Consider the following 22,801-nt stretch of genomic DNA (forward strand, 5'->3'; position numbering starts at 1 on the left):
TTTTCTATTTGTTTCTCTTTTTCTACTCCATTCTAGGCTTATGCTATTTCTCAGGTAGACAGAGCAAAGTCTTTAAACTTATTATTTTTCTACATCTTCCTCATCTCTTTGTCCTTTTCCTCTGATTCTAGGGGACTATCTTGAGCTAATCCACCATATTTCTGTTTAAGCTTTACTTTCAGGTATCAAATCTGCTGCTCACTGCCACCAATGTGCTGTACTTTAGTAATTCAGCAACTATTTATTTTACTAAAAGCAATTGTCCTGGTATTGTTTTTCCTCCAAAGGATGAAAAGTGCTATCAAATATCCTTAATATGAATTAAGAGATTCATTAAATGATTATTTGTATATATATATACAATGTGTGTGTGTGTATGTGTGTGTATATATATATATATATATATATATATATATATACATAAAATGAGAATTCTTCAAAAGGGTCCCTTTTTGATTTTTGAATTTTTACATATTTGGAGACTGTTCTTGATCAGCCTGTTTTTGCAATTTGGGAATATAAAATTTTGTTCTGTAATATTTCTTAGGCCTCTATCCATACAATATGATAAGATATGATATAAGTCCTCATAAAGTAGAAAGAAAGGAATATGTTTTCATTTCTTAGTGGGCCAGGGGAAGTATGTTCATCAGGTCATAAATTAGAGGCATGCAGGTCCCACAAAGACAGGGAAACTGAACTGCTTAACTAGTTGCTGCTTTACAGTAACCTGGAGTTAGGATTCTTGTAGGCTGCAACCTGACACCCCACTGACTGCTCTCTAGCATGACACAACTCCAAGTCTAGCCTTCTGTGCTATAGTTTTGGATACCAGTGTAAAACAGGAACTGTAGTTCCAAATGGATGGAAAGTTTACCAGAATAACTGAGTTTATTAGGGAAAGCCTCTCTGCTGTTGAGATGCCTTTTCCCCCTTTCTGGTGATTGTCCCAGCCCTAAATTAAGGCACTGACCCTTTCATCCAGGAATCAACTGCTCCGGTTGGCCCACCCCTCACACTTGTATTCTACAAGTCTTCCACTATTATAAGCAAATGCCGGTCTAGTCAGTTGTCTCACCCTTAGGGCAAAAGGAGAATTCCCAAAGTCCTTTATTTGCCCTAGGATTATTTCCCCCTCACTGCCTGCCTCTCCAGCCCATACTTTTCTGAAGACAGAGCATTCTCCTGAACCATCTTGTGAAAATATGGTTGTTTACATCCCAGTTTAAACCCACTTTTGTCTGTGCTAAATTGTTACCTGTTTCTCAGTGACTGGAATGGCCTCCGATCTAATTCCAGCTCAAATTTATTGTTTAGAAAGTTTCCGAATGTCTGAACTGTTCTTGAAACCTTGAAACTAACAGAATTACAGCACTTCCCTCCTTGATGTTTAGTTCCTTAAAAACAATCACTCTTGCTAAATAAAAAAAAACTGTAGATATACTAGAATATATGTTGCTAAAATGCTGGTAAATATTTATGAATAAAAAATATTAGTAGTTAGATTCAATTCCTTTGATGACTAAACTTGGGAGAACAGCCTCATTAATTGCTGATTGGAATTAGGAGAAAAATTCTCCCCAACCCCCTTGTCTGCAATCTCATATACAGCATTTGTGTTATATATCTTGTATAGCATTTACGTTTATATATATATATATATATATATATATATACAAAAAATTATGTTGTGCGTGTGTGCGTGTATGAAATAGTTCTACTTGAGTTGCAGATATTCACTTTTAATTCTTTCTCTCTAGTTAGGTATCCAGCTCCACTTTGCCCCTTATCTACTCCACTCTTGGACCTGCAGCTGTATGAATTATGCCAGCAGACTTCTGCTTTCCTTTTGGGTTCTGTCAGTGGGACACACAAGCAGGAGACTGGAGGAAAGGAGAAGTATGAGCTCAGAGTACTTACTTCCCTAGTCATGAGATCAACGAGGACTGGCTGTTCTCCTTACAGTTGGTCACTGATCCTCTTAATTATCTTCTTTACAGTCTCTTTCTGGGTTGCCAGTTTCCCAGACCTCTCCCTCCCTAGGTTCATTTGAGACTACTGTACAGACAGCTTAGTGAACACTGGCCCTGGGTTCCTGCACTATTCCTCTGGCTTCCTACACACTGGCCACACTTTATAATAAGTTCCTTTGTAAATAAACCCTCTTTGAATTTTCCTATTTTGAGTGTGCCATCAGTTTCCTGTTTAAGACTGATTCACATACCCTTGTTCATCATTGTAAATCCCTGACATGCATGTGGTCAAGGTTATTCCTTTGGCTTGCTGATGAAAGGGATTATTACAGTTTACTTGACCACTTCCTATACTTCCCCCATTGCCCCATTAGGAGTTTTTCTTCCATAGGATAAAAGATAGTTCCACTGTTAACTCTATTTTCAGGCATAGAATGTACTTTTTGTTTGTTTATAACTGTTTCTGTTTTGGTTGTTCTACTGGAATTTTGAGAAGGATGGAAGGGGAAAGTAGAAGATAAAAAGTGAAGATTCAAATCCTCTTATTAAAACATAGCATCTTTTATCCAATCTGTAAAGATTTTCAAGAAATTAAAATTGTTTCCTCCCATGATACACTTACTATTCTCCTATAACTACATTTTATCTAAAATAAATTGAGTTGAGAGTTAAGCCTAGCTTTTGTTTGTTGGTTTTAACTATGATGCACTAAAATTTCTGAAAAAAATTTAATATGAAAAATATGAGAAGAAAATCTTCCCTTTACCTTAAAATATTAATTTCAGGAATAAAACTATTTCAATTTAAGACTAATTGTCTAATCAGTTTTCTCTTCATACAGCTTATTATGCTTTAAGAACAAAAACAATTGAAACCAATAAAAAAATAAAATTCTATTTCCATGTTGTGTGAGCTCTGTGGACAGAAATACTCACTGTCGAACAAATACTCCTGGATCTTCTAAAGACTGGCCATCGGGGACTCTATAATCTTAGGTGGTGTTTCTGTATGATATTTCTTTCTGATCTCATCTATTTCACCATCATCAAGTATAAATGAAGCCAGCACTGGGATCTGAGAAAAATAGTTCTTAGCCAGGATATGTTTGTGTTTGATCTTGTGAATAAACAAGGGTTCATATGCCTGAAAAGAAAAGAAAATCAAATTCTATTAAATGTCACAGATATATTTTGCCAAGTAAGAACAGTTTCCTGCCTCAGTGCCTTTGCTTATCAGTTCTTTCATCCTAGTATACACTTTTTCCAACATTGACTATCATCTTCGAGGGCTCAGCTTTTATGTTGCTTTAACCTGAAGCCTTTCCTGATTCTTCCTCTGACCTGAGTTCAAACAAATCCCCCCTTCCTCCATACTTGCAAGCACTCTTATGTATTTCAACTGTGGTATTTAGTTCATTCTGCCTTGAATTTTACTTGTGCTTGAGAATCTCCTGCGTGATAAGGAAAACTCCTTGAATGTTCAGTCAGGGTCTTTTTCATATATGTGTCTCTTGGCACTGTAAGATATAGCCTCAGTATTTTTCAATGTATGCACTTACCATGTTCGTTCTCTCTTTTTAAGTCTATTTCAACACTGATACAATTACCAACTTGAATTTTTTTTTTCTAAGATGTACAGAGTTCTAAAATTATCTCCAGAGTTCAAAGTAAAGACCACACTGGTGTTGTGACAATGTATACTTCTCTTTGGTCACCTTTTTACTACCTTATGTTCCCACCTTATGAGTCCCTGGCTCTATTTCTCTTAGGCCTTCTAAACAGAAAACCTTCCTGTCTTTATTAACTCTTTATGCCTTTCCATTTTTATTTGTTCTTAATTTTAAATTAATCAACGCCTACTTTGAACTTTATCTGTTATGTAACATTGCCATATTCTAACACAATCTGTTTTCTGATGAGAGTAGCAGACTGCTGGTTGCAAACCCAATATTCATTCTCTCTTCCATTTGTATTGAGAGGCCTGATTTTGTATAGGGGCATGATTTTATATTTTGTGATCCGCTCAGTTTCCCTAGCCTTTATTCTAGTTAGGGGTGGCCATGTGACAAGTCTCTGGCCATTATTCATACATACATATAATGGAAGTCACTGGATAAAGCTTTCAGGCAAGCTTTTTAAAAGTGGGGAGACTCAACCTGGCATACCTTTAGGCTTTGTCATTCCTGGGAAGTGGATAAAATGCAGGAGATGAAGTAAATATCTTTCTTTAAGAGTCCACAAGCAAGAGAATGAGAGCCAAAGATTAAATACAGCTGAGGAAAAAGTTAGAGGGCCTCAGTTTCTGTACACATGAGCCCTAGACCACCAACCTTTGCACTTCCTGTTACATAACAAAACTAACACTACATTTGATTAAGTCATAAATTGCTTAGTCTGTTATTTGCAGCTAAACTTAAATGCAACTGAAACAATGAAGAATTGTGTTCATTTCCTCATTTTATCCCCAAGCACGTAGAACAGTATCTGGTACCTTCAAACTAAAATTCTGATTGAATTAATAAATACCATCTATTCTCTTTATTAATCTTTATTGATCCTTCTTTTCAACCAAATAGTGAATACTACTTATACTTGCTCCTAAAATTTGTTTTAAGTAAGACATCCCCTTACTAAAGTTCTCTCCAAAATGTCAAATCAAAAGTAAAGAAAGCCAGGGAGAAAAGGAACCAAAGAATATGATATCATAGCAGAAAATATTATGTAGGAATATCCTAGGCTTAAAAGGTCTACTCTACAGACAAATTTACCAGGCCAAAATTCTTGTCCTTTGTGCTAATGTTTGTCTCACCACTCCTTAGCTCTTATTTCATTCAAGAAAAATGAATACATTTCTCTTATGCAACATTAAATTATACATATACAGAGCTTTACAGGTTTTCAAAGTGCCTTTATAGAACCAAACAGTAATCATTTAAGTTGAGAAAAATATATTATGGTACATACAATCACAGGAACAATAGTAGCTCTTAAGGAATAACATATGGAAAGACATCCAATATCGACTATCCCTTTTTTTACATTATCCACTTTTTATAGATGAGAAAACCAGGGCACAGAGACATTAACAAACTTGCCCAACTTCTACCAGCTCATACATAAGAGCCAGAATTCAAAGCTAGGGCTACTCTTATCCTCTATAGTGATTTCATGTTTTTATCTAATCTTCATACAAATTTATGAAGCAAAGAGGACACTGTCTTAATGTCCTGAAGATTGATAATGACAGAAATGGAGAAATATTGGGTCAGGTTGCCTGATTTTCAATCCACTATTGTTCCCACTTTGACCAATGTGCACTCCATGAAAAACAGATCTACTTCATTTACAGTTCAGACAACAGAAGTTTTTCACCATGATTTGCCTGTAACTGTGTCATGATAGCAGGGAGTCAAGATTATTTTAACTTTTTTGAGTATTTGTTTACTCACTGACAAAGCAAATATCTCTGTGCATTAAGGCAATTTTGGAGATCTTTAACTTGCTGCAAGACATAAACCATTCTTTAACTAGGCTGAATATTAATACTTAAAAGATAATGCCAGTCCAAAATCATAAAAAGGCAAATTTTTTTTAGTTTGCCTGGCTAAGAACCTTAGCTCTTTTTATGCAAATTCAGGAAGATCAGCATCCTGAAATTAGAAATGCATGTGAATATTTAATTTTGTACTGCAGTAATTTGATTAAATACACAAAGGGAGTTGTGTAGATTAATTGAAGCAGTGGAATATCAGTTTGGGGAATGAGTTTCAATCCCACTATGGGTCCTAGATGGAATGATATTGTTAATATGAGCTATGCTTCCAGTGATTAAATATTTGTGAGGCAGCTTAGTTTACTGACTATAATCTTGAACACAGCTTCAATTTCTTGCTTCCTTTTCTTCCAATCCCTGCAGTAAAACTTTTCTGAGTCTGGCTCTACTAGAAAATCATTCCAAAAAGCTAAAAATTTAACTAATTTCTCCTCTTTAAACTTTCTCCCTCCCAAGTAGAAACAAAAGCAGGGAATAGCACTGTTCATAATGACCATTATACTTGAAGTCATTTCTTTATGTTCTCTTAACTGACATTTTACATGGATTTAATCAATTTAATTGATTATAATTTAATCAATAGAAGGCAGTGAATCAGTAATACCTCCTGGGATCCTCAGACCACTTAGTGTTAAGTGGAGCTCTCTGAGAATTCTTCAGGGTCCTGACAATTCTGTTTATCAAAATATTTTACAGATTGCATCTTGTAAATTCCTGAAATTAAATGGTATTGAATTTGTACAGTGGTTTTCCCACTCTTAATTGGAAGCAAATGAAAAATGGACTCTCAGGACTCCATTCAGAACCTATTAGTATGACTGTCATTTAGAGCACAAAATTATGAATAAAATTTATTTGAGAATTTAGTATGCTTTTAGGCAGACTTGTGGTAACTCAGAAGACAGATTCTGGGTTCCATAATACCTATCTGGTGGTAAATGCATTTATTCATTCAACAAATACTTATCAAACCCCTAGTGTGTGGTAGGCACTGTGGTAGGTATAAGAGACATAGAAACAAATAAGCTAAACAAAATCTCAGATCTCATGGAATTTACTGTGGAATTAATGTGCTTGAACTTGCTCTAATCAGAAGAGAGAGGTATCTATCATGTTTTGGTACTTGTAAGATGTCCAGATCTCTTATCTTTACCTTTTATGTGTCTTAGCTTCTTTTTAATTTTAATCTCTGCCATAAACGCCATCCATATGTTTTGTTAATGTTATTCACAAGTTCTCCGTTTCTTAATCCAATGGAAGTACTTAAATTATGTATAAAATGTAAAAAGAGGCAGTCAAGTTTCTCTACTAATCCTAATGATTAATTTCCCAAATGAAGTTCAATTTTCTTACCTCTTCAACATTTGTTAGCCTGAGATGAGCAATGCCTTCATCTTTGGTAAGAAGAATGCAGTTCCAGGGGGACCACTCCAGAGACTTATCCCACCTGACCATGGCCAGATCACTGAGATCATTCCAGGCACTAAGCACTGACTGGGATGCCCAGATGTTCTCCGTCAGGTATTGAATATCTTGTAGCTGCATGTCAAAACAAGTTTGAAAAGTAAGGTTTTATTCTCAATATAAAATTTACTTAAGATTACTTGAGGAAATAATTTAATTATAGAGACTATTTTTAAAAGCAAAACATTATTTGTGAGGTTTTCAGTGGCACATAGCTTATTTTTTCACCAAATCTCTGCTCATTCTGCCTAAACTGCATTACCAGCCTCAGCCATGGGTGCATCTTTAACCCAGTATGCTATTTTTACCTTACATTTATTGTACTATATACTTACAAAATTTATTAGCAACTATCACCTTACTCTCAGGGTTATTGTAGGTCATTTTATTCCCATTTTACAAATGAGGACATTGGGATTTAATAAAGATTAAGCAATTTGCTTAGTGTTATTAAAAAGATTGTTTTAAAGAAAATAGAAAGGGGAGTAAAATAGCTGTTTGAAGTTTTAAATTTAAATTGCATTAGCTAATATTCTTGAAATGACTTTTTATCAGAAGATCTGCATATATACACTCAGAATTGCCAGAAGGGCAAGCTTCACAAAGTGTAAGCATAGAAAAACAAACCATTATTTTAAAAGGTTTGTGTGGGAAATCAGGAATCATTTCTGTAAAAATCAGTGGACAAATTTCATCCTTGACCTGCAACACTTACTGATCATACCTTCATCAGGAAAGCAATTTTAGAATCATCTTCATAATCAGCTTCTGAATAGTAGAGCCGTTTAAGTAAACATTTGTACTTCAAAAATGATTCTCGTCGTCGTGTCTCATTGTCAAGGTTAACGCAGTGACGACAGCGGTATATGCGCTGTGAGGTAGATGATATGGCAAACTCCGTAGAAGGCAAATAGAGCTGGCAACTATGGCAAAAGTAAATCTTCTTATAAAACTTTAGTGGGTCTTGAGGGACCTAAATAGTAAAAATAAATAAATAAGCATATATAAAAAATAGAAAGCCAAGGCAAATACTAACCAACAGGAGCACTGATGGCTAACTTATTTTAGAATGATATAAAAACTTGGTTAATTTTTCAAGTCATATTTTGCCCTTTACTTCCTATTCTATACAAAATTTAACTTTCAGGCAGCATTCATTTACCCTGCCAAAATATTTACAAATTCATATTATTCATCAACCCTTAGAAACATGTTGTAAAATCACCTAGAAAAGTAATTGACAGGAGAAAAAATTATAAGGTGGAAGCCTTGGGTAGCAAAATAGTAAGAACCTTCGAAGTGCTCTGGCACTTATTTTTAAGAATTTAGATTTTGGTGCTATGCTACATTCATTATTTTTACAGGCAATTGCTATAAAGAAAAGTCACTAACCCAAGTGTTTTTATTGCATTCATCTTAACAATAAATTTGGATTAGCTCAAATGATCAATTTTTAAAATTTGAAACTGCATCATGTGGTAGTTATATTTTTAATTTTTTGAGAAACTTCCATACTGTTTTCCATAATGGCTGTACAAATTTACATTTCCACAAATAGTGCACAAGAATTCCTTTCTATCTTGCCTCTTAATAACTTTTGTCTTTTTGATAATAGCCACTCTAACATTTGTGAGGTAAACTATCACTATTCTTTTGATTTGCATTTCCCTGATTATTAGTGATGTTTAGCACGTTTTCATGTACATGCTGGCCATTTGTATGTCTTTGGAAAAATGTCTTCAGGTACTTTGTCCATTTTTAAATTGGGTTAAAATTATTTAAAATTATTTTGCTAGTCCTTTATTTAAAAAATATTAATTTATTAAATATATGGTTTACAAGTATTTTCTCCCATTCTGTAGGTTGCTTTTTATGCTGGTGATTGTTCCCTTTGCTGTGCAGAAGTTTGATGCAATCCCATTTGTCTATTTTTGTTTTTGTTGTGTTTATTTTTTTGGTGTCATGACCAAAAAGTCATTACTAAGACCAATGCCGAAAGGTTTTTCCCTGTTTTATTTTAGTAGTTTTATAGCTTCAGGTCTGACATATAAGTCTTTAAACCATTTTGGGTTGATTTTTATATGTGGTATGTTTATAAGGGTCAAATTTCATCTTTTTGCATGTGGCTATCTAGTTTTTCCAAAACCATGTATTCAAGAGACTGTCCTTTCCCCATGGTGTGGTCTTGACTCCTTTGTCAGATTTTAGTTGACCACATGTGGGTTTAGTTCAGGCCTGTCAATTCTGTGTTACTCACCTATATATCTGTTTTTAGGCCAATACCATACTGTTTTGATTACTATAGCTTGTAATCTAGTTTGAAACAGGAAGCATGATGCTTCCAGCTTTGTTCTTGTTTCTCAAGATTGGTTTGGTTATTTGGGAACTTTGTGGTTCCATATAAGTTTTAGGATTTTTTTTCTATTTTTATGAAAAATACCATTGGAGTTGTGTTAGGGGTTGCACTGAATCTATAGTTGCATGGTACTGAAAAATACTAAGAGAATATTTTGATAATATTTCATTTTTTCAAATACGAAAAAAACACAAAAGTGTGATTCACTTTGAAAATGGGTAATTTCAACTTCATCAAAATCAAAAACTTCTGCTCTGCTAAAGATATTGTTAAAAAAGTGAGACGATGAGCCACAAACTGAGAGAAGGTATATGTAAATAATATTCTTACAAAGGACTTATATTTAAGATATGTAAAGAATTCTCAAAATTCAATAATGAGAACATAAGTCAACTAAAAATGGGGGGTGTTAACAAAAGATATGTGTAAACACTTCACCAAAAAGATATATGGATAGCAGAAAAAAAGTGTATGAAAAGATGCATAATATTATCTGTCATTAGGAAAAACACAGATTTAAATATACTTGGATAATACTGTACACCTATTAGAATTCCAAAACTGACAATACCAGGGAATTACTCAAGATGGCGGTGTCAGTAGGGCGGTGGAAATCTCCTTCCAAGACAATATACATTTTGATATACAATATCATTGATATACAAAATACAACTATTCCTAAAAGACAGACCGGAAGATACAACAGCCAGGCTACATCTACATCTGCAAGAAACCACGAAAAGGGTAAGATACAAAGCCATGATCTGAGCAGTCCCCCTACCCCAGCTCACAGGTAGGAGGAAAAGAATTAGAGTGCGGAGGGAGTGGAAGCACAGGACTGCTAAATAACCAGCCCTAGTAATCTACACTGGGAGCACAGACACACATTGCATGGTGTACTGGATATTTAACGGAAAAGTAAAATCCGAGATGGTGACTGTGAAGGGGTCCCCACAGCTGGCTCCCCTGGGACAAAAGAAAAGAGGGCATTTAAAAAGTATTAAAGGGACAAGGGCTTAACAGGTGGACAAATACATCCTGGCACACTCAGCCCAGCAGGCTGGGAATTTTAAGGAACTTCAGGTGCCCTAACACCCTGGGTGGCAATGCAGCTCTGAAGCCCCTCACGGTGATAAGCAGCCTGCCGTGCATTCCCCCCCACCAGCACTGCAAGTGGACCGGCTGAACCACCATTGCTGCAGAACAGCCCGGGGACAGCGCCACCCACAGCAACCACTCAGAGTCTTCTCCCAGCATGCAGCTAACCAGCCAGACCCAGAGGCTGCCCCCTGTGTGCAGCTGCCCGGCACAGGCAGAGGAAGCCAGCGCAATGTCCTGTCAATTCTGTGTCAATTCAATGTCCAGAAGGCACAGAGGGGTGCCGTTCTCACAGGAGAACACACCGGGTGCATCTGTGAACCAAGCAGTGTCCTAGGCTATCCTGAGAGCTGCCCCACCCATGGCAGCTCAGGGGACTAACCCAGACACTGCTCACTGTGTGTGGGTAACTAGCACGGGCAGCAGAGAAGGGCAAGGTGACTAGCAAGCAGGAAGAGACTTTGTATTCCCAGCTGACGTATGCGCCACTCACTGGTGATCACTTCTATCACCATGAAAATGCAGAAGAACCTGGTCCAGTCCAAAATAACTAAATACCGGAGAAAGGGCCTGCTGAGACAGATATAACCAATCGTCCTGAAAAAGAATTCAAAATAAAAGTCATAACCGTGCTGATGGAGCTGCAGAGAAATATGCAAGAGCTAAGGGATGAAGTCCAGAGGTAAATAACAGAAATGAAACAAGCAATGGAGGGACTTAAGAGCAGACTGGATGAGGTGCAATAGACTGTTAATGGAACAGAAATCAGAGAACAGGAATACAGAGAAGCTAAGGCAGAGAGAGATAAAAGGATCTCTAGGGATGAAAGAATATTAAGAGAACTGTGTGACCAATCCAAATGGAATAATATTTGCATAATAGGGGTACCAGAAGAAGAGGAGAGAGAAAAAGGGACAGAAAGTGTCTTTGAAGAAATAATTGTTGAAAATTTCCCCAAACTAGGGAAGGAAATACTCTCTCAGACAATGGAAGCCCATAGATCTCCTAACACAAGGGACCCAAGGGGGACAACACCAAGACACATAATAATTAAAATGGCAAAGATCAAGGACAAGGACAGAATATCAAAGGCAGCCAGAGAGAGAAAAAAGGTTACCTACAAAGGAAAACCCACCAGGATATCATCAGAATGTTCTGGCCTGTAAGGTTCCTCAACAGAAACCTTACCAGCCAGAAGACAATGGCATGATATATTTAATGCAATGAAACAGAGGGCCTTGAACCAAGAATACTGTATCCAGCAAGATTACCATTTAAATTTGAAGGAGAGATTGAACAATTTTCAGATAAGCAAAACCTGAGGGAATTTACCTCCCACAAACCATGTCTACAGGGTATTTTAAAGGGACTGCTCTAGATGGAAGTACTCCTAAGGCTAAAAAGATGTCACCAGAGAAAATAAAATCACAGCAAAGAAAGCAGACCAACCAAATACTAACTAAAGGCAAAAAATGAAATCAGCTATCCACAAAAGCAGTCAAGGGAAACACAAAAGAGTAGAGAATAAAACACCTAATATATAAAGAATAGAGGAGGAAGAATAAGAAGAGAGGGAAATAAAGAATCATTAGACTGTGTTTATAATAGCATAATAAGTGAGTTAAAGTTGGACAGTTAGACAGTAAAGAAGCTACCCTTGAACCTTTGGTAACCACGAATCCAAAGCCTGCGATGGCAATACGTACATATCTATTGATAATCACCCTAAAAGTAAATGGACTGAATGCACCAATGAAAAGACACAGAATAATAAAATGGATAAAAAAGCAAGACCCATCTATATGCTGCCTACAAGAGACTTACCTCAAACCCAAAGACATACACAGACTAAAAGTGAAGGGATGGAAAAAGATATTTTATGCAAACAATAGGGAGACAAACACAGGTGTTGCAGTGCTTGTATCAGACAAAATAGACTTCAAAACAAAGAAAGTAACAAGAGATAAAGAAGGACATTACATAATGATAAAGGGGTCAGTTCAACAAGAGGATATAACCATTATAAATATATATAGGCACCCAATAGAAGAGAACGGACATATGTGAAAAAAAATCCTAACAGAATTAAAGGAGGAAATAGAATACAATGCATTCATTCTAGGAGACTTCAACACACCACTCACTCTAAAAGACAGATTAACCAGACAGAAAATAAGTAAGGACACAGAGGCACTGAACAACACACTAGAAGATGGACCTAACAGACATCTACAGAACTCTACACCCAAAAGCAGCAGGATACACATTCTTCTCAAGTGCACATGGAACATTCTCCAGAATAGACCACATACTAGGCCACAAAAAGAGCCTCAGTAAATTCAAAAAGACTAAAATTCTACCAACCGACGTCTCATATTTCAAAGGTATAAAACTAGAGATAAATTGTACAAAGAAAACAAAAAGCCTAACAAACACATGGATGCTTAACAACATGCTCCTAAATAATCAACGGATCAATGACAGTTAAAACAGAGATCGGCCATTATATGGAGACAAATGAAAACAACAGCACAAAGCCCCAACTTTGGTGGGACGCAGCAAAGGCAGTTCTAAGAAGAAAGTATATAGCAATCCAGGCCTATTTAAAGAAGGAAGAACAATCCCAAATGAATAGTCTAAAGTCAAAATTATTGAAACTGGGAAAAGAAGAACAAATGAGGCCCAAAGTCAGCAGAAGGAGGGACATAATAAAGATCAGAGAAGAACTAAATAAAACTTAGAAGAATAAAACAATAGAAAAAAATCAATGAAACCAAGAGCTGGTTCTTTGAGAAAATAAACAAGATAGATAAACCCCTAGCTAGACTTATTAAGAGAAAAAGAGAATCTACACACATAAACAGAATCAGAAATGAGAAAGGAAAAATCACAACAGACCCCCACAGAAATACAAAGAATTATTAGAGAATACTATGAAAATCTATATGCTAACAAACTGGATAACTTAGAAGAAATGGACAACTTTCTAGAAAAATACAACCTTCCAATACTGACCAAGGAAGAAACAGAAAATCTAAACAGACCAATCACCAGCAACAAAATTGAATCGGTGATCAAAAAACTACCCAAGAACAAAATCCCTGGGCCAGATGGATCCAACACTGAATTTTATCAGACATACAGAGAAGACATAATACCCATTCTCCTTTAAGTTTTCCAAAAAATAGAAGAGGGAAAACTTCCAAACTTATTTTATGAAGCCAGCATCACTCTAATACCAAAACCAGGCAAAGACCCCACAAAAAAAGAAAATTACAGACCAATATTCCTGATGAACACAGATGCCAAAATACTCAACAAAATATTAGCAAACTGAATTCAAAAATACACCAAGAGGATCATACACCATGATCAAGTGGGATTCATTTCAGGGATGCAAGGATGGTACAACATTCGAAAATCCATCATCATCCACCACATCAACAAAAAGAAGGACAAAAATCACATGATCATCTCCATAGATTCTGAAAAAGCATTTGACAAAACTCAAAATCCATTCATGATAAAAACTTTCAATAAAATGGGTATAAAGGGCAAGTACCTCAACATAATAAAGGCCATATATGACAAACCCACAGCCAACATCATACTTAACAGTGAGAAGCTGAAAGCCTTTCACCTAAGATTGGGAACAAGACAGGGATGCCCACTCTCCCCACTTGTATTCAACATAGTACTGGAGGTCCTGGCCACAGGAATCAGACAAAACAAAGAAATAAAAGGCATCCAGATTGGTAAGGAAGAAGTCAAACTGTCAGTATTTGCAGATGAGATGATATTGTACATAAAAAACAGTAAAGAATCCACTCCAAAACTAATAGAACTAATATCTCAATTCAGCGAAGTTGCAGGATACAAAATTAACACACAGAAATCTGTTGCATTCCTATACACTAACAATGAACTAGCAGAAAGAGAAATCAGGAAAACAATTCCATTCACAGTTGCATCAAAAAGAATAAAATATGTAGGAATAAACCTAACCAAGGATGTGAAAGACCTATACCCTGAAAACTACAAGACACTCTTAAGAGAAATTAAAGAGGACACTAATTAATGGAAATTCATCGCATGCTCTTGGGTAGGAAGAATGAATATGGTCAAAATGGTCATCCTACCTAAAGCAATCTACAGATTCAATGCAATCCCTATCAAAATACCAACAGCATTCTTCAACGAACTAAAGCAAATACTTCTAAAATTCACAGAGAATCACAAAAGATCCCAAATAGCCAAAGCAATCATGAGAAGGAAGAATATAGCAGGGGGGATCCTGCTTCCCAACTTGCAAGCTCTACTACAAAGCCACAGTAATCAAGACAATTTGGTACTGGTACAAGAACAGACCCATAGACCAGTGGAACCTGGTCCAGATATTAACCCAAGCATATATGGCCAATTAATCTACAATAAAGGACCCAAGGATATACAATGGGGAAATGACAGTCTCTTCAACAGCTGGTGTTGGCAAAACTGGACAGCTACATGTAAGAGAATGAAACTGGATTACTGTCTAACCCCATACACAAAAGTAAACTCGAAATGGATCAAAGACCTGATGTAAGTCATGAAAACATAAAACCCTTAGGAAAAAACATAGGCAAAAATCTCTTGGACATAAACGTGAGCAACTTCTTCATGAACATATGTCCCTGGGCAAAAGAAACAAAAGCAAAAATGAACAAGTGGGACTATATCAAGCTGAAAAGCTTCTGTGCAGCAAAGGACACCATCAATAGAACAAAAAGACATTCTATAGTATGGGAGAAGATATTCATAAATGAGATATCTGATAAAGGGTTGACATCTAAAATATATAAAGAGCTCATGCACCTCAACAAACAAAAAGCAAATAATCCAATTAAAAAATGGGCAGAGGATCTGAACAGAAACTTCTCCAAAGAAGAAATTCAGATGGCCATGAATTTCAACAGGCACATGAGAAGATGCTCCATATGGCTAATCATCAGAGAAATGCAAATTAAAACCACAATGAGATATCACCTCACACCAGTTAGGATGGCCACCATCCGAAAGACAAACAACAACAAATGTTGGCAAGGATGTGGAGAAAGGGGAACCCTCCTACACTGCTGCTGGGAATGTAAATTAGTTCAACCATTGTGGAAAGCAGTATGGAGGTTCCTCAAAAAACTCAAAATAGAAATAACATTTGACCCAGGAATTCCTCTCCTAGGAATTTACCCTAAGAATGCAGGACCCCAGTTTGAAAAAGACATATGTACCCCTATGTTTATCGCAGCACTATTTACAATAGCCAAGAAATGGAAGCAACCTAAGTGTCCATCAGTTGATGAATGGATAAAGAAAATGTGGTATATATACACAATGGAATATTATTCAGCCATAAGAAGAAAACAAATCCTACCATTTGCAACAACATGGATGGAGCTTGAGGGTATTATGCTCAGTGAAATAAGCCAAGCAGAGAAGGAAAAGTATCAAATGATTTCACTATCTGTGGAGTATAAGAACAAAGCAAAAACTGAAGGAACAAAACAGCAACAGATCACAGAACCCAAGAATGGACTAACAGTTACCAAAGGGAAAGAGACTGGGGAGGATGTGTGGGAAGGGAGGGATAAGGGGGAAAAAGGGGCATTACGATTAGCACACATAATGTAGAGGGGGGGAGTATGGGGAAGGCAGTACAACACAGAGAAGACAAGTAGTGATTCTATAGCATATTACTGTGCTGATGGAAAGTGACTGCAATGGGATATGTGATGGGGACTTGATAATGAGGGGAGTCTAGTAACCAAAATGTTGCTCTTGTAATTGTATATTAATGATACCAAAATAAATAAATGAATAAATAACTGACTGTACCAAGTGCTGACAAGGAAGCAGAGCAACTGAAACTCTCATACATTGTATATGGGAATACAACATGGTACAGCTAGTTTGGAAAAAAAGTTTGGCAATCTCTCATAAAGATACATATGCATTTATCATATGACTCAACAATCCCACTTACTAGGTATTTAACCAAAATAATCAGTTTATATAAAAACTCAGAAGCAAGTGTTTGTAGTGACTAAATTCACAAAAGCCCAAAATTCTGTACAACCTAATGTCCTACAACTGTGAATGTATATACAAACTCTGGTACATCTAGACAATAAAAACATTACTCAGGTATAACAATAAACTAATGATAAAACTCAAAAATGACTGTGAATATCAATGTAATATGTTAGATGAAGGAAGCCAGTCAAAAAACTGCATATATGCCTCAAGAGCAGCTTGACCCCAGAGCCTGCACATCCCTTGCTGCTCTTAAGTGAAGGCACAAAATATATTGATCCTCTCCAACTCTGCTGAGTGGGGCTAGACTCAGCATCTATCTAGCCAACAAGGGGAGCCAGAGAAATATAAATATACCAAAGTTGCTCAGCCTCCAACTCAAATTATATTAATAAACTTATAGATATTCCTGTTGTAACTTTGTCAGCTATGACCTCAACTCAATTCAGGAATTTATCATTGGCCATGCTCGTGTTGGGTTGGGGAGAGTACTTCCAACACTGTACTACAACATTTCAATAAAATCATGCTACTTCTTAAAGTAAATTAAAATTTTTAAAAGTTTAAATAAATGTAATTAATTAATTATTTAAAAATTTAAAAACTGCATATAGTATGACCCATTTATATGACACTTTGAGTTAGGTATAACTATAGAAATAAAATGGAGATCATTGTTTCCATGGTTTAGGGGGTCAGGGGGTATATGTATTATAAAGGAGCAGCATGAGGGAATTTGAAGGACGTAGTAAGTCTATTTTTTAACTTGATTATGCTGTTGATTAAATCACTCTATATTTATCAAAACTTCCAAGAAGAGTGAATTTTACCAAAGGTAAGTTTAAAAACTGTATAAAATAGTATAATGTTATGTGAACATGTAGAATATTAAATTCTATTTTATTACTGCAAACATATAAAAACTGAGTAAGTCTATAGAGAAGGTAAGCTTAGACAAATGAAAGACTGATTTAAGTAGAAATGATAGACAACTTCTCTCTTGGACTTTATTATATTTTAATATAATAATTCAATTAATTTTTTAAAATTCATTAAAAAATAAGGAATATAAAAATTAATTTTTATTTTTCTAAGAGTTTTGCCCAAATATTGAGAATTTATATCAGAAAAGCAAAACAGATGCTTAATCATCTTCTTAAACAAATTGTGACTCTAAAAATATCATTGGAATAAAACACTATTTAGAATTCTTTAGGAAACCACCTTCCCTCAAACTTTACAAAAAGCATTTTGAATATTGAGAAGGCAATAAAGCACTTATCTTAGTTTTAAAGAGCAAAATTCTCACAGAAGCCTAAGCATGTTGGAGTTGAAAAGGTAGTTTAATTCAAGTACATTTTACATTTGAAGTTGTCTCAGGATGTCTACATGGATCTATTTAGTAATAATTATAATTACATCATAAGTATTAGAAGGGAATACATGGTATATGTAGAATCACAGAAATGAAGATTTTAACACTCTCTGAAGCCTCATGATGGAGGGGAGATGTGAACTGAGTCTTAGAAAATGAATAGGAGCTGGGTGAAGTAAGGGAAAGTATTCCAGGTGGAGGCAACAATGTGTACAAAAGCATGAAGGTGTGAGAGATCATGATGCATTCAACATAGTACACTAGTCAATTGTAAACTTGGTTCAGAGATTAGAAAAGAATTCAAGGTTGGACATACAGACACAGAAGAAGTTAAATGATTGTTTAATTTATTGACATAAAAAATAATCACTTATAAGATAGTCTTTACCAATAAAATAATATTCCAAATTGACCCCAAGTGAAGATTAAAGCAAAATTTGGATATGCTTCAATTTACTGTAGCATATCTCAGAAGTTTGAGAAAGGAATCAGGAAAAAAAAAAGTACAGTACCTTAAGGTGTCTTGCAGCTTCTGGATTAAACAGAGGTGTTTTGATGTAGTGAAAAAAGAGTGTTGCAATTCTTTTTCTGAGTCCTTCAAGGTTATGCTGTTTGACTCCCCTCGTCATAAGGTCAACCTCTCTGTCAATTAATTCTAGAATTTCCTGAGTCAGCTTACACTCATGTTCCTATACAAAACACAAACATATTCAGTACAGAATTTTAAAATCAGTTTTAAAAATTACCACTCAAACAAACTGAAGACTAAGTTCCAAAAGAAATGAACATCACTGATAGGAGTATAAGTTGGTACAACTAATTTGGAAAGAAACTTGACATTACCTAGTAGAGTTTAAGATACAAAAACTCTACAACCTAGCAATTCTGCTCCTAAGTGCTTTAGAGAAATGTGCATGTAGAGTCATTGTTCACAGCAGCTCAAAATTAGAAACAACCAATACTATAAATACATTGGTTACATAACTGACAGATTATTCATACAGTAGAATATTATCTAATATATGGAAATAAGTGAACTACAGCTACTTACAATAACAAACTTAAACTTACATATTAATGTTGAGCATAAGAACCAAGGCACAAAATAATACATAGAGTATCATTTATTTAAATAAAATTCAAAATTAAGCAATACTAAATTGCATTATTTAGAGATATATACAGAGGTGGTAAAACTACAAAGAAAAATCAAGAAAGTGGCTACCATGAAAAACAATATGGTGGTTACTTGTAGGGGGATAAAAGGGGAAACACACGCAAAACAAATGCCCTGTTTTGGGGCCAAAGGGTGGTTATGTGGTTGGTGGTTTTAATTGACATATTGCACATATGTGGGTTTTTTTATGGAATGCTTCACGAATTTGCATATCATCCTTGCGCAGGGGCCGTGCTAATCTTCTCTGTATCGTTCCAATTTTAGTATATGTGCTGCCGAAGCGAGCACTACACATATGTGTTTTATACATTTTTTTCTGCATGTTAATATAATGCACAATAATTTTTAAATAAAGTAATAGAATTATGTGTGGTTGAATAAGAAAGCACCAGGTAAGAGTTGAGAGATTGAGGTAAGAGGATTTATTAGTAAAATATAAGTAAGGAGCTCCAGCTGCTCATGAGAGAACTCTAAGAAACATAATTTGAATGAGAGTCAGAAGATAAAGGTACTAACTGTGAAATAATGCTCTTCTGTACTTTTTAACATACTTGGTAGAGCTAATAAAAGAGTCTACATCAGTGGTCCTTGACCCTGAAGGTACATTAGAATGATCTGGGGAGATTTTTAAAGATTTTAACATTGCCTTCATGTTCGACGATCTAATTTAACTGCTCTGAAATGGGACCTAGATAGCATTCCTCTTCATTTATTCTCATATTATGCCTCTCTCTCTCTCTCTCTCTCTCCTCCCCCATTCCCCTCTCTCTCTTTCAAGCTCTCTGGATGATTCTACAATGAACTCAAGTTTAAGATTCACTAGTCTGTATTAGTAATTGCCATCAAAATATTATCTATTATTTATTGAGGGCTCTCTGTAAGCACTGAGACATAGATTTTTTAAATTTCTATTTTATATCAGTATGTACATATATACAGACATAGAAATATTTATATCCTCAAAGCAACTAACTTTAAAATGATAAAACTGATTTTCAGAAATAGTAAATAACATCTAAGGTTGTACAACCATAATGAATAGAGTCAGAATTTGATTCATGCTTAAAGGCTTTAATTCTGTCAAAATATTGTTAAATAAATGTACATGTGGATATATAGGTTAAACATACTGTTTAAGATATGCACAATTTATCTTTCATGCGTCCATCCTTTGTTTTCTTTTTGTTAATCAGCTAATGATCCTAATTATGTCAGGTAAGAGGATTTCTGCTATATTCCCTATCTGCACTCTCCTTTTCAGTCTGGTCTTTTTACTACCCTCCTTGTTTCCTACCTCTGAACCTATCACTTTCCCCCTCTCCCTAACTGTTTCTATCTTCTAAGACTAGTCACTACAAACGCATCTTTGAAAAGGTAGTCCAAAACAAGGACCCTCAATGCCTAATTGAGTCAATGCCTCTGTTCTCATGGGCAGAAATGTGGAAGATGCATGGAGACTTACCCCCCAATAAAGACCATTTACTCAACTAATGAATGTGGCTTAACTCAATAATTTTTGAGAAAAAAAGATAAAATACACTAATGTTAAAAATACATATTCATTGAAAAGTATCAAAATATATAGACAATAATTGCTGTTTCACTGAATTGGGTATTAATCCCATGCTGTTATATATTTACTTCCATTACATAAACATACACTTACATTTGGAATATTCATTATGCTCTACTTATATTTATTACATTTATATTAACATATAGCCTGAGAACTTTTAGGTAAACATTAATGCATAAACCATATCCTCCCCAAATTACACCAAAACAATATAGTTACTGACAAAATAAAATTCCTATATATAAACATTAATCATCTTTATAATAACTTCATACAAAACATCTTGCATATTTTAGTATTTTTTTCTGTTGATATTGATAGTGATACCCCAAAATTAAGAGACAGTTAACGTACCTTCACAGTGTGTTTAAGTGTCAGGAGTACATCCAGCCTCTCATCTTGAGAGATATTTTTCAGCATAATGCATTCATAGATGTTTTGAAGCTCTCTGGCTCTGATGGTGAACTGTGTATCCATCTCAATTTTTTTTCCATTAAATGTTCTCCATATCTTTGGAGCTGAACACTTGAAAATAGTATTATGCTTATTATTATCAGTTAATTAAAGGTTAAAAAATAGTTTTGTTCCTTCTACTAAAAGTTAACTATAATATCATGTGCTTTATGAATAGAAGTATCACTAAAACTTAAGAAAATTAATTGAAGAATTTTTAGACCATGGGAAAGTGAAACATTTTAGGAAAAAAATATGAGTCAGTCAGTCTGTAGAAGTTCAAACACTTTTATAGGATCCTGAATTTGCTACTAATTTGTACTAACTGGTATGTTGAATGGCTTGATGTATATATGGAATAGCTTACGACCCCCCCTCAGGAAAAAAGCATGCTATTTATAATGTATCTAAAGATTATCTGTTTGATTCAATTATACTGAGCTATATATAAAGGTGTCCTAATCATGCCTTGCGAATTGAAGACAACTTTTATGGAACAATTGTTACAGTCTTACAGATACAACAAAACTGGATCTTGTGAGTTACGGTTTTGTTTCCTATAAAAATAAATCTATAGCAAGTTCATAGTTCTTCACAAAGCAGATGTCCATAGTGAGACAAATACACTTAGCTAGCTTCACAGTGCTGTGGTCCATGCCTCCATGCTGATGGCTAAGATTCGCACTTACTATTTCCACATCTGGCTTGGTGCCTTCTAACCTAGTCCATCTCCCAAACTGAGGATCATAGATGGAGTTCACTTGCTCTGAAGCTCATCTGAGAACTTCCAGGCTAGAAATTCAGACACCAGCTACAGGAGATGGTATGAGTCCTCAGCAAACTCAGACACCAAAGATATATTTAATGAAGATTAAGTCTGTGTTTGCTGCTGTTTCTGTTCTCTCCTACTCAGACTTTAAGAGAAGATTCATTCACCTAAAAATTTCACACTGAAAACTCATGAACTATTTTCTTATCTACTTTGTGGTCTGAAGATGCTTAGGTTTCCCTGATTATAATCTATCAGAAACAAGACTATGTTGACCATGACAATTAACTGTCCAAATGCTGGATTTTTTGTAGGCTGATTAGTAATTGCTTTGGACACCTGTAGCTCAATTTATGCCGTACTAGCAACCATTTAAATCTTAGATTTTATATAATTTAAAGTTTAAACAGAAGCCCATGTATTGGAACAACTCAGGAATGTAGACTAGCCAAATAGAGAAATAATGTAAGACTGCATTTAGCGTGACAGTATTACAAGGAATTTTTAGTTACAGTCTCAATTTACCCTTAATTTTTTTACATTTCCTATTAACAAAATTACCTTGAAAACTGTAAAGGTACCATTTAAAAGCAACTGTATTTGATTTGTTTTCAGAGTAATAACATCATTTTCTGAACAAAGCCAAAATAAATGTAATTCATAGTTAGGATCTTCATCAGAAACTAGATTCTCAGTTCTAGTTTTAACCTAGCTAATGAGAAGCCACAGACTTACATTATATTTTTAGAGAATAAATCTAACATTAAGTAATATACTGTTAATTAGCAGAACAATAGAATTAAGTAACATTTATTAAGGATTATAAAAGAGAAATAGCTCAATAAGAAAATATTCTATCATTTAATTGTTATCACTTAGATTTAAAAATATGTATTATTTTAAATGGACACAGCCTTGTTTGAGGGTAGGCCTTAAAGA

At 35.1% G+C, this 22,801-nt stretch overlaps 1 protein-coding gene and 1 non-coding gene across 3 annotated transcripts in view; both read right to left on the reverse strand.

The window, feature by feature from the left end:
• Positions 1 to 431: 431 nt before the first annotated feature.
• The window catches only part of IQUB (IQ motif and ubiquitin domain containing), a 77,064-nt gene continuing 54,694 nt past the window's right edge, over positions 432 to 22,801 (reverse strand). For both annotated transcript variants that reach the window (XM_036905605.2, XM_057504732.1), the window contains 5 exons: positions 20,995 to 21,165; positions 18,400 to 18,576; positions 7,714 to 7,962; positions 6,879 to 7,064; positions 432 to 3,116 (listed from right to left, as the gene is read on the reverse strand). In XM_036905605.2, the coding sequence (XP_036761500.2) occupies positions 2,934 to 3,116; positions 6,879 to 7,064; positions 7,714 to 7,962; positions 18,400 to 18,576; positions 20,995 to 21,165 (966 nt within the window). In that variant the 3' untranslated portion in view covers positions 432 to 2,933. The remainder of the gene's footprint in view (positions 3,117 to 6,878; positions 7,065 to 7,713; positions 7,963 to 18,399; positions 18,577 to 20,994; positions 21,166 to 22,801) is intronic.
• On the reverse strand, positions 19,246 to 19,352 carry LOC118922676 (U6 spliceosomal RNA). The gene has a single exon (XR_005028844.1). It is a non-coding gene; the product is annotated as a U6 spliceosomal RNA (small nuclear RNA).

The sequence above is a fragment of the Manis pentadactyla genome, chromosome 7 (assembly GCF_030020395.1).
Source record: "Manis pentadactyla isolate mManPen7 chromosome 7, mManPen7.hap1, whole genome shotgun sequence".
NCBI lineage: Eukaryota > Metazoa > Chordata > Mammalia > Pholidota > Manidae > Manis > Manis pentadactyla.